This window comes from Rhincodon typus, chromosome 1, assembly GCF_021869965.1.
Source record: "Rhincodon typus isolate 14 chromosome 1, sRhiTyp1.1, whole genome shotgun sequence".
NCBI classification, from domain to species: Eukaryota; Metazoa; Chordata; class Chondrichthyes; order Orectolobiformes; family Rhincodontidae; genus Rhincodon; species Rhincodon typus.
In genome coordinates this window covers 870194-883339 of record NC_063332.1, presented here as the reverse complement: position 1 = coordinate 883339, position 13146 = coordinate 870194, and the positions used below count along the sequence as shown (strand labels likewise).

Sequence of the window (13146 nt, the reverse complement as noted above, 5' to 3'; positions counted from 1 at the left end):
CCCTCGCCATGCCTCTGCTAGAGTCCCGCTCCAGGCTTTCCAGCCCTTGCCATGCCTCTGCTAGAGTCCCGCTCCAGGCTTACCAGCCCTCGCCATGCCTCTGCCAGCGTCCTGCTCTCAGCTGCCTCACCGGCCCGCTCTCGCCAGTCCACTCTTGATTCACCGCTGACATCGCTCTGGCCCACGCTCAATGCGCCGTCGCTGCAGGACACAACCTGCGCATTCAGCTCCTGACATGTGGTTCCTGGTCGCGACTCAGCTCCTGACATGTTCCTGGTTGCAACCCAGCTCCTTCCCGACTCCTCAGGTAGGTAGTGAAAAAGGGTGGAGGGGATAGAATTATTACAGGGGGAGAGAGAAGAAGGGAGAAAAAGGAAGAACTGGCGAGCAGAATGGAATTCCCAGCGGAGCGACTTACCCTGCTGCCATCTTGCCAAAAATTGCCAGGAACGGAAGGGTCTTTGATGAAGTTGGCAGCCTTTCCACAGCAACAAGAAGTGTAAATGGAGTCCATGGATGGCAGGTTGTCTTTCATGATGGTCTGGACTGTGCTCACCACCTTCTGTAATTTCTTATGGTCCTGGGCAGAGCAGTTGCTGTATGAGGCCATTATGCACCTGTACTGTACGCGTTCAATGATATATCTATAAAAGTTGCTGAGGGATTTTATGGACATACCAAATTTCCGAAGTTGCCTGAGGAAGTAGAGGTGTTGTTGTGCCTTGTTGAGCGTTGCATCTACTTGGGAAGACTAGGACAGGTCGTCGGTTATCATCACTCGGAGGAAATTGACACTGTCAACCCTCTCAACCTCAGTTCCGTTGATGTAGATGGGGGTGTGTTCTCCTCCTTTCTTTCTGAAGTCAATGATCAGTTCTTTAGTTTTTCTAACATTGAGAGAAAGGCTGTTTTTATTGCACCTCATCACCAAGCCCTCTATCTCCTTCCTGTATTTTGACTTGTCATTGTTAGATATCCGTCCCACTTCAGTGGTGTCCTCAGCAAACTTGTAGATGGTATTCATTCAGAATTTGGTAACACAGCCATAGGTGTACAGGGCGTACTGTAGGGGGCAGATAACGCATCCTTGGGGGGTTCCAGTGTTGAGTGTTATTGTGGAGGAGGTACAGTTACTGATTGCGGTCTATGGGTCAGGAAGCTGAGGATCCACTTGCAGAGGGTGGAGCCAAGACCAAGGTCTCAGAATTTTGAGATCAGTCTGAAGGGGATTATGGTGTTGAAGGCGGAGCTGTGGTCGATGAGCAGGAGTCTGATGTGGGTGTCTTTGTTGTCCAGATGTTCCAGGGATGAGTGCAGGGCTAGGGATATGGCATCCTCTGTGGACCTGTTATGTTGGTAGGCAAATTGTAGGGGATCGAGGCAGGTTGGGAGACTGGAGTTTATGTGGGCCATGACCAGCCTCTCGAAGCACTTCATGATTATGGATGTCAGGCGAACTGGTCTATAATTCCCTGTTTTCTCACTCCCTCATTAGCTACCCTCCAGTCAATTGGAACTCTTCCAGAGTCTACAGAATGCTGGAAAATGATCACCAACGCATCTGGTATTTCCAGGACCACTTCCTTAAGTACTCTGGGATGCAGAGCATTAGGCCCCAGGGACTTATCGGGATTTAGTCCCATCAATTTCTCCAATACCATTTCCTGAATAATAAGGATTTCCTTCAGTTCCTCCTTCATGCTTCACCCTCTGTCCCGTAGCATTTCCTGAAGATTATTTGTGTCCTCGTTCGTGAAGACAGATCCAAAGTATTTGTTCAGCTTCTCTGCCATCTCTTTGTTGTCCATTATGAATCCCTTTGTCCTCCTCTGTTGAATTTTAAATTTCTCCCAGTCCTCAGGTTTGCTGCTTTTTCTGGCCAATTTATACGCCTCCTCTTTGGCTTTAACACTGTTTCTGATTTCCCTTGTTAGCTCTGGTTGAGCCACCTAACCTATTGTACCCTCACGCCAGACAGGGATGTACAATTGATTTGATTTTGGATTTTTGGTTTTGATTTTATGGTCACGTGTGCCAAAATACAGTGAAAAGCTTTGTTTACGAGTGGTACAGGCAGATCTCAGCAAGCAAAGGATGTACAGAGCAAAAAGACTTAGAGGCTTTTTGGTTACATTGCAGGTTATATTATTTGAGGCTAGCGTCCATTCATCAGTCTGATAATGACCAGGAAGAACCTGTTTCTGTACCTGCTAGTGCATGTGTTCAGGCTTCTGTATTTTTAGAGTACGATGGGCAGCGAGCCATGTAAATGGAGTCTGTGGATGGGAGTTTAGCTTCCACGATGTTTGTGTGCACACAACTTTCTGTAGTTTCTTACAGTCCTGGGCAGAGCAGTTGCCTTATGGACATGTGAAATTTCCTCAGCCACCTGAGGAAGAGGAGGCGTTGTTGTGTCACACTTGCGTTAAAATTCATCCATGAGTTCTTTAAATGTCTGCGACCCACCATCAGCCCCTTAGTACCCTTGGCCAGCTTATCCTATCAATGAATGCCTCATACCATCAAAGTTAGCTTTCTTTCAGTTCCCTATATCTATCTCCCCAGATTCATTTTCTCGGGAAGCTGCAAAGGAAGCTTTTACATTCCTCCTGAGTTTGTCACCATAGTTTATTTTCTCTCTCCTTATTATCCTTTAAGACCTCATTGGCTAGATTTGACTGTATCCCAGTCTTCGGGACCGTCACAGAACTTGGCCTCCTTAGATGCTTTCTCTTTCTACTTAATCCTCTCCTGAACTTACTTGGTTAACCACATTTGGTTTATCCCTCCCTTAGAATCATTTCTCCTCACTGGGGTGTACTTTTGCTGAGAGTCATGGATTACCTCCTTTAATGTCTGCCACTTCTGGCTTACTCTCATTCCTGCTAATCGATCAGCCCAGTCACTTTACCAACTCAAAGTTTTGGCAAAGATTTGCAGCTCAGGTTGTGGATGAGGCTGTTGACTTGCTTGTCGAGCTGGCTTGTTCTCATTATGACGTTTTGTCACCATGCTAGGTAACCTCATCAGTGGAGCCTGCAATGAAATGATGTTATTCTACTCCACTTGGAATTTATACTGTCTGGTCCGTTATGGTGTATACTGTCATTTCCGGTTTTGATCTGTGTGGGTTTGTTTATGGGGTCCAATTCTATGTGTTTGTTTCATAGATTCCCTACAGTGTGGAAACAGGCCCTTCGGCCCAACAAGTCCACACCGACCCTCAGAGAATCCCATCCCAGTCCATTTCCCAAACCCACCTAATCTACACATCCCTGAACACTATGGGCAATTTAGCATGCCCAGTATAGGGGAGGCGATAGCCTAGTGGTATTATCGCTGGGCTGTTAATCCAGAGACCCAGATAACATTCTGGGGACATGGGTTTGAATCCCACTACAGCAGATGGTGGAATTTGAATTCAATAAATGTCTGCAATTAAGAGTGTAATGATGACCATGAATCCATTGTCCATTGTCCATTGTCCATTGTCGGAAAAAACCCATCTGGTTCACTAATGTCCTTTAGGGAAGGAGACTGCCATCCTTACCTGGTCTGGCCTACATGTGACTCCAGACCCACAGCAATGTGGTTGACTCATAACTGCCCTCTGGGCAATTAGGGACGGGCAATAAATGCTGCCCTGGACAGCGACGCCCTCATCCTGTGAATGAATAAACGAAAAAAAAATCTACCCAGCCTGCACATCTTTGGACTGTGAGAGGAAACCGGAGCATCTGGAGGAAACCCACGCTGACACAGGGAGAATGTGCAAATTCCACACAGACAGTCACCCGAGGGTAGAAACGAACCCAGGCCCCTGGCGCAGTGAGGCAGCAGTGCTGATCACTGAGCCACCGTGCCACCCGTGTTGATTGCATGATGGGTGGGGAACCATGCCTCTAGGAATTCCCGTGCATGTCTATGTGCTTAAAAGCCCCCAGCCACTCTACGACAAACACTCAGAAGGATTAAAGACCCCATTCCCACAACATGGAACCAACGTAGTTTACAAAATACCATGCAATGACTGCCACAAACATTATATCAGACAGACAGGAAGGAATACATCAGAATACATGAACATCAGCTAGCAGCAAAACGGTACAATGAACTTTCCTTAATATCAGTACACTCGGGCAATGAAGGCCATCAGTTTAACTGGGACAACGTAACCATAGTAGCTCAAGCCAAACATAGACATGCACAGGAACCTCACTCCAGCCAATTGTATCCTCATTTAATTCAAATTCCCCTTATTTAAGTTAAACAGTGTTGTTTCTGACCAAGTTTCCCATACTTGAATATTAAATGTGATCATGTTATGATCACTGCTTTCTCAGGGATCTTTTATTCTCAGGTCATTTGTTATATCTATTTCATTAACCAACACCAGATCCAATGTGAACTCAATAAATTGTTGTTGTAGCTACCCTTTCCAAGTTGATTACCTCAATCAACATGAAGAAATACTATTGGAGATAGTAGGAACTGCTGATGCTGGAGTCTGAGATAACAAGGTGTGGAGCTGGAGGTGTGGACCTGCTGTGTTCTTCTAGCTCCACACCTAAGAAATACTATTGTTCTTCTTTTCACATGCTTCTGTTATTTGTTGATTTATAGCCTTTCCTACAGAGTGCCTATTGTTTGGGGGAGGCGATGACCTACTGGTATTGTTAATCCAGAGACCCAAATAATGTTCTGGGGACCTGGGTTTGAATCCTGCCATGGCAGATGGTGTAATTTGAATTCAATAAATATCTCGAATTAAGAATCTAATGATGACCATGAATCCATTGTCGATTGTTGGAAAAACCCATCTGGTTCATTAATGTCCTTTAGGGAAGGAAACTGCCATCCTTACCTGGTCTGACCTACATGTAACTCCAGACCCACAGCAATGTGATTGACTCTGAACTGCCCTCTGGGCAATTAGGGATAGGCAATAAATGCTGGTCCAGCCAGAGATGCCAACATCTTGTGAATGAATAAATAAATCTGTACACTGTTTTATCCATTGTCTTCTTTCCCTTGGTCTTTTTAACCTCCACCAAATGGACTCGACATAATCAGACCTGAGATAATCTCTCTCAGAACTGTCCTCATTTCATCTCTTATTGACAGTGCTAGCCCACCACTGTTTCTGTCCCTCCTGTCTTTCTGGACTTCACCTGACGAAGGAGCCGCGCTCCGAAAGCTTGTGATTTCAAATAAACCTGTTGGCCTATAATCTGGTATCATGTGACTTCTGACCTTGTTCTCTACAGTAGAGTATGAAGTCAGCAAACAAACCAAAGGCATTTCTTACTTGTACAAGACTATTTACATAAATTTGAGGCACCAGGGTGGGCTCGGATACCTGAATGGACCCCCATTTAACTTCAGTGGAAAGACCTCAGACGGCGGTCTTTCCCCATTGCACATTGGCAGTAGCTGCCCCAAGCTTTAGTGCGTCCCTCAGCACATACTCCTGGACCTTGGAATGTGCCAGTCTGCAACACTCAGTCAGGGTCAACTCCTTGCCAACAAGTTTCAGGCAGACCAAAGAACGTATTTCACCAAGTTGATGTTCCTCCAGGTGCAGTCGATGTTGGTCTCAGTGTGTGACCTGGGGAACAGACCATCGAGCACAGAGTCTCGCGTCACGGAGCTGCTCGGGACAAACCTCAACACAAACCACTACATCTTCCTCCAGACCTCCACTGCAAAGGCACATTCCAGAAGGAGATGTGTGACAGTCTCAACTCCCCCAACAGCTGTTTCAAGGGCAACGTGCAGCAGCACAGAATGAGTGAGTGTACATAAAGTAGTGCCCTTTTCATCACCAGCCAAGCTTGGTGCTTGTTGGAAAGTTCTGGTGATGAGGCATTCTGCCAAATGACTTTGACAGTCTGTTCAGGGAACCACGCTACAGGATCCACCCTCTTCTTTTCCTGCAGGGTCTCAAAGATGCTATGTGCTGACCACCTCCTGATGGACTTGTGGTCAAAGGTGTTTCTCTTAGCAACTTTCTCCACTAGGGACTGGTGATACAGAAAGGTCCAATTAGTTGGAGTGTTCCAAAGCAGCGAGGTCAGTCCCATCCTTCACAACACCAGGGACAGGTGGAACAAAGAAGAACAAAGAAAATTACAGCACAGGAACAGGCCCTTCGGCCCTCCAAGCCTGCGCTGATCCAGATCCTCTATCTAAACCTGTCGCCTATTTTCCAAGGATCTGTATCCCTCTGCTCCCTGCCCATTCATGTATCTGTCTAGATACATCTTAAATAACGGTATCGCGCCCGCCTCTACCACCTCCACTGGCAACACGTTCCAGGCACCCACCACCCTCTGCGTAAAGAGCTTTCCACACATATCTCCCTTAAACTTTTCCCCTCTCGCCTTGAAATCATGACCCCGAGTAACTGAGTCCCCCACTCTGGGAAAAAGCTTCTTGCTATCCACCCTGTCTATACCTCTCATGATTTTGTAGACCTCAATCAGGTCCCCCCTCAACCTCCGTCTTTCTAATGTAAATAATCCTAATCTACTCAACCTCTCTTCATAGCTAGCGCCCTCCACACCAGGCAACATCCTGGTGAACCTCCTCTGCACCCACTCCAAACCATCCACATCCTTTTGGTAATGTGGTGACCAGAACTGTACGCAGTATTCCAAATGTGGTAGAACCAAAGTCCTGTACAACTGTAACATGACCTGCCAACTCTTGTACTCAATACCACGTCCGATGAATGAAAGCATGCCGTATGCCTTCTTGACCACTCTATCCACCTGCGTTGCCACCTTCAGGGTACAATGGACCTGAACACTCAGATCTCTCTGTGCATCAATTTTCCCCAGGGCTTTTCCATTTACCGTATAGTTCGCTCCAATATTCCAAAATGCAAATTCAAAATGAAATGTATAGTTCCAAAATGCATCACCTCGCATTTGCCCGGATTGAATTCCATCTGCAATTTCTCCGCCCAACTCTCCAATCTATCTATATTCTGCTGCATTCTCCGACAGTCCCCTTCACTATTTGCTACTCCACCAATCTTAGTGTCATCTGCAAACTTGCTGATCAGACCATCTATACCTTCCTCCAGATCATTTATGTATATCACAAACAACAGTGGTCCCAACACGGATCCCTGTGGAACACCACTGGTCACAGTTCTCATTTTGAGAAACTCCCTTCCACTACAACTCTCTGTCTCCTGTTGCCCAGCCAGTTCTCTATCCATCCAGCTAGTACACCCTGGACCCCGTGCGACTTCACTTTCTCCATCAGCCTACCAGGGGAACCTTATCAAATGCCTTACTGAAGTCCATGTTTATGACATCTACAGCCTTTCCCTCATCTATCAACTTTGTCACTTCCTCAAAGAATTCTATCAAGTTGGTAAGACATGACCTTCCCTGCACAAAACCGTGCTGTCTATCACTAATAAGCCCATTTTCTTCCAAATGTAAATAGATTGTATCCCTCAGTATCTTCTCCAGCAGCTTCCCCACCATTGACGTTAGGCTCACCGGTCTATAATTTCCTGGATTATCCTTGCTACCCTTCTTAAACAAGGGGACAACATTAGCAATTCTCCAGTCCTCCGGGACCTCACCCGTGCTCAAGGATGCTGCAAAGATATCTGTTAAGGCCCCAGCTATTTCCTCTCTCGCTTCCCTCAGAAACCTGGGATAGAACCCATCTGGACCTGGGGAATTGTCCACCCTAATGCCTTTTGGAAGACCCAACACTTCCCCCCTCCTTATGCTGACTTGACCTGGAGTAATCAAACATCTATCCCTAACCTCGACATCCGTCATGTCCCTGTCCTCAGTGAATACCGATGCAAAGCACTCATTAAGAATCTCACTCATTTTTTCTGACTCCTCGCATAACTTCCCTCCTTTGTCCTTGAGTGGGCCAACCCTTTCTCTAGTTACCCTCTTGCTCCTTATGTACGAATAATAGGCTTTGGGATTTTCCTTAACCCTGTTTGCTAAAGATATTTCATGACCCCTTTTAGCCCTCTTAATTCCTCGTTTCAGATTGGTCCTACTTTCCCGATATTGTTCCAAAGCTTCGTCTGTTTTCAGTCGCCTCGACCTTATGTATGCTTTCTTTTTCCTCTTTGCTAGTCTTACAATTTCACCTGTCATCCATGGTTCCCTAATCTTGCCCTTTCTATCCCTCATTTTCACAGGGACATGTCTGTCCTACACTCTTATCAACCTCTCTTTAAAAGCCTCCCACATATCCAATGTGGATTTACCCTCAAACAGCTGCTCCCAATCCACATTCCCCAGCCCCTGCCAAATTTTGCTATAGTTGGCCTTCCCCCAATTCAGCACTCTTCCTTTAGGACCACTCTCGTCTTTGTCCATTAATATTGTAAAACTTACGGAATTGTGATCACTATTCCCAAAGTAATCCCCTACTGAAACTTCAGCCACCTGGCCGGGCTCATTCCCCATCACCAGGTCCAGTATGGCCCCTTCCTGAGTTGGTCTGTTTACATACTGCTCTAGAAAACCCTCCTGGATGCTCCTTACAAATTCTGCTCCATCTAAACCCCTAACGCTAAGTGGATCCCAGTCAATGTTGGGAAAATTAAAATCTCCCATCACCACCACCCTGTTGCTCCTACATCTTTCCATAATCAGTCTCCATATTTGTACCTCTATCTCACACTTGCTGTTGGGAGGCCTGTAGTACAGCCCCAACATTGTTACCGCAATTGTTACCAAGTACGTAGTGACACTTGGTGTTTGTGTACCGAAGGTGTACGCACAGCTTGATGCAGTCGCACACAAAGGTGGCCAACAGGGTGAGGGCGAGTGTTCTTTGAGAGCTTTGTACTTGGTGTCCCTGTGGACATGGTCCATCTAAGAATTGATCAATTGATTTATTGTTGTCACCTGTACCGAGATACAGTGAAAAATGTTGTTTTGCATGTTATACAGGCAGATCGTACCATACAAACTGCATCAGGGTAGCAGGTCAGCATGCAGGATAAAGTGTTACAGCCACAAAGAAGGTGCAGAAAGAGAGATCAACATTAACATTTGAGAGATCCATTCAAAGTCTGATAACAGTGGACAAGAAGCTGTTCTTGAATCTGGCCATACATGTATTCGAACTTTTGTATCTTCTGTCCAATAGAGGAGGGTGGAAGAGAGTACAACCCGGGTGGGAGGGGTCTTTGATTATGTTGATTGCTTTCCTGAGGCAGTGGGAAGTATGGATGGAGTCAGTGGATGTAAGGCTTGTTTGTGTGATGGACTGAACTGTGTTCTGTATAGTTCCCTGTGGTCTTGGGAAGAGCAGTTGCCATACCAAGTCATGATGCATCCAAATAGGATGCTATCTGTAGTGCATCTATGAAAATTAGTGAGACTCCTTGTGGAGATGCTGAATTTCCTTAGCCTGTTGAGGAAGTAGAGGCGTTGTTGTACTTTCTTGACCATTGTGTTGACATGGGTGGACCAGGACAGATTGTTGGTGATCATCACACCCAGGAACTTGACACTCTCAATCAGCTCCACCTCAGCACCATTGATAAAGATAGGGGCGGACCCATCACTCTGCTTCCTGAAGTTAATGACCAGCTCCTTCATTTTGCTGACGTTGATGGAGAGATTGCTGTCTTTACACCATGTCGCTAAGCACGCAATCTCTTTCCTGTACTCTATCTTGTCATCGTTTGAGATCTAACTGCAACAGTGGTGTCATTTGCAGATTTGTAAATGAGCTAGTAAATGTAATCTCAGTCCCTCCAGATGAAGTGGAAGATGGCTTGGGTGATTGCAATGACACAGATTCAGGGAATGGGCCAGACCTACGCCACGTACAGCAACACTGAGAGTACCTCACACCTGATGACCAGGTTTTTACCCGGAATGGAGAGGGAGTGGTTCTCCCAAAAGCCCAGTTTCTGCCTCAGCTTGGCATCAGAGCTGATGAAGGGTCAACACATCACCTGGTCCAGCATCTCTATTTTATCTACTTGCTTCTTAATTTGTTCTTTTTTAATTCATCTTGGTATTTTAGTTTTTAGACTATGAAATCAAAAAGCACCTATTCCCCTCTGCACTGAATTTTCATCCTGCTCCAAAACCCTGCAACTACGCACCATCACTTGGGATTTGATCTTTCCTGACTGACTGTAATTTGATGTGATTATTCATAGATCTTCGTATTCCCCTGATGTGGAAAGACACCGACTACTTCAAAAACAAAGGAGGTGAGAATTACCTTGTTTATTTATGAATAGACTTTAATTGAGATATCTCATTTTGTGGACTGGGAGTACTGTGATGGAGTTTGGAAGATGGGGCTGCTGTGGATACACAGAACAATAGAGTGGGGTTTGCCAGAACATGGTGCAGGGGATGTGAGTCGTTCTGTGTTCGTGAATGTTATTCCCAAAACTGACTCTCATCGTGTCCTCCACAGATTTCCATCGATATGCTGTATTTGCATTAATAAAGATAGGCTGCGAAATCTATGATACGGAGATGGTGATGGTTGATCGCACCATGACAGATATTTCTTTTGAAAGTTCCTTTGTGTTGTAAGTAGAAAACTGAAATTCTCATAACAAACAATCAAAAGAATTCGCAATGTTTTTGAATGTTATGGTATTTTTAAAAGATTCATTCATGGGATGTGGATGTTGTTGGCTGGTCAGCATTTATTGCCCATCTCTAGTCACTAACAAAAGTTTATAAAATTGTGAATGAAATGGACAGAGTGGAAAGTATGAGGTTTTTTCCCAGGCTGGAGGGGTCAGTTACTGGGGGACACAGGTTCAAGGTGCAGTGGGGACGCTGTTTAAAAGAGATGTGCGAGGCAGGTTTTTCACACAAAGGGTGGTGAGTGCCTGGAACGTGCTGCCGGAGGAGGTAGTGGAAGCAGACACAATTGCAGCATTCAAGAAGTACCTGGATGAATACACGAATAGGAAGGAAACAGAGGGATACAGATCCTTTAAGTGAAGACAGTTTTAGTATGGGAGGGAAAGATGTGTTGGTGCAGGCTTGGAGGGTCGAAGGGCCCGTTCCTGTGCTGCGTTGTTCTTTCTTCTTTCCCCCTTGAGTAGGTGGTGGTGAGCTGCCTTCTTGAACCGCTGCAGTCCTCCTGCTGTGGGTTGACCCACAATGCCATTAGGGAGGGAATTCCAGGATTTTGACGCAGTGATAGTGAGGGAACGGAGATATATTTCCAAGTCAGGATGGTGAGTGACTTGGAGGGGAATTTGGAGGTGCTGGTGTTCCCATGTATCTGCTGCCTTTGTCCTTCGAGATGGAAGTGGTCGTGGGTTTGGAAGGTGCTGTCTGAGGATCTTTGGTGAATTTCTGCAGTGCATCTTGTAGATAGTACACACTGCTGCTACTGAGTGTCAGTGGTGGAGGGAGTGGAATTGTTAGGTGCTTGTCTTTGACCCCCTCAGATTGAATGGGTGAAGGGCCTTTTTCTGTGCTGTAGACCTCTATGACTGCAGCTCAACCCCATCTTTTCAAGGCTAACAGGGATAAGCAATAAATGCTGGCCCAATAAATTTTTAAAGATGGCCTTTGCCAATGCTGTGTGATGCCATTTTGATGATAAAAAAAGTGCGCTAGCCATTTTCCAGAATCTAATGAGCCAAGGAGTGGGCAGTGTTCGAAGTTGTGAAGTATATTGTGATGATTTGCTGTGATACTTGGAGGGACTAATTGGAACAACTAAAGCCTATTTTGAAAAACGCAGTTGGTTGATTCAGTATTAAATTTAACCAACAGCAGGTTGTTAAAAGCAAAGGGAGCCTGACCAGGGTGGGCGACAACCTAGTGGTATTATCACAAGACTTCAGAGACCCAGTAATGTTCTGTGGACCTGGGTTCAAATCCCATTCCATTGCATTTGAATTCAAACAATAACCTGGAACAAAGAGTCTAATGGTGGCCATGAAACCATGGGGGAGGTGATGGTTTAGTGGTATTATCACTGGACTGTTAATCCAGAGACCCAGATAATGTTCTGGGGACCCGGGTTTGAATCCTGCCATGGCAAATGGTGGAATTTGAATTCAACAAATATCTGGAATTAAGAATCTAATGGTGACCATGAATCTATTGTCGATTGTCAGGAAAAACCCATCTGGTTCATCGACGTCCTTCAGGGAAGGAAATCTACCCTTGTCCGGTCTGACCTACACGTGACTCCAGATCCACAGCAATGTGGGATTCTTAACTGCCCTCTGGGCAATTAAGGATGGACAATAAATGCTGCCTAGCCAGCGATGCCATCATCCCATGAATGAATAAAAAAACTAGACTAAACTCAACATCTGCAAAGCTGAAGCATTGATGGAGTACCACCACAATGATTGGTGCTTTTCGCTATTTATATAAATGATTTGGGTGTAAACATAGGGGGTATGGTTAGTACGTTTGCAGATGGCACCAAAATTGTGGTGGACAGTGAAGAAGGTTACTTCAGAGTACAACAGGATCTTGATCCGATGGGCTGATGGGCCGAGGAGTGGCAGATGGATTTTAATTTGAGGTAGCTATTACGAGGGGGCATAGTTTTAAAGTGAATGGAGGTAGATATAGGGGAGACTTCAGAGGTAGGTTCTTTACTCAGAGAGTGGTAGGGGCATGGAATGCATTGCCGGAGAGGGGAGTGGAGTCGGCCTCATTAGGGGCATTTAAGCGGCTATTAGATAGGCATATGGATGATAGTATAAGGTAGGGGTGGAGGTTAGATAGACCTTAGGTTTCGGGTAAAAGTTTGGCACAACATCGTGGGCCGAAGGGCCTGTACTGTGCTGTACTGTTCTATGTTCTGTGTTCTAATTTAGATAAAATGTGAGGTGCTGCATTTTGGAAAGGCAAATCAGGGCCAGACTTATACAATTACTGGTAGGGCCCTGGGTCGCTGAACACAGAAACGTTGGGATGCGGGTTCATAGTTCCTTGAAATTGAAGTCACAGCCAGATAGGGTAATAAAGAAAGCGTTTCTCACGCTTGCCTTCACTGGTCCTAACTTTGAATATAGAAGTTGGTGACATCATGTTGCAGCTGTACAGGACATTGGTGAGGCCACTTTCCAAGGGCGGAAATGACTATTACGAGGGAGCATAATTTTAAGGTGATTGGAGGAAGGTATAGGGG

The 13146-nt window shown here is 45.6% G+C and overlaps 1 protein-coding gene across 1 annotated transcript in view; it reads left to right on the top strand.

Annotated features, from left to right (window-relative positions):
* LOC109918858 (rhotekin-like) overlaps positions 1-13146 on the top strand; it is a 46647-nt gene that overhangs the window by 32439 nt on the left and 1062 nt on the right. The window contains exons 4-5 of the mRNA XM_048599390.1: positions 10175-10228; positions 10441-10558. Coding sequence (XP_048455347.1) covers positions 10175-10228; positions 10441-10558 — 172 coding nt within the window. The remainder of the gene's footprint in view (positions 1-10174; positions 10229-10440; positions 10559-13146) is intronic.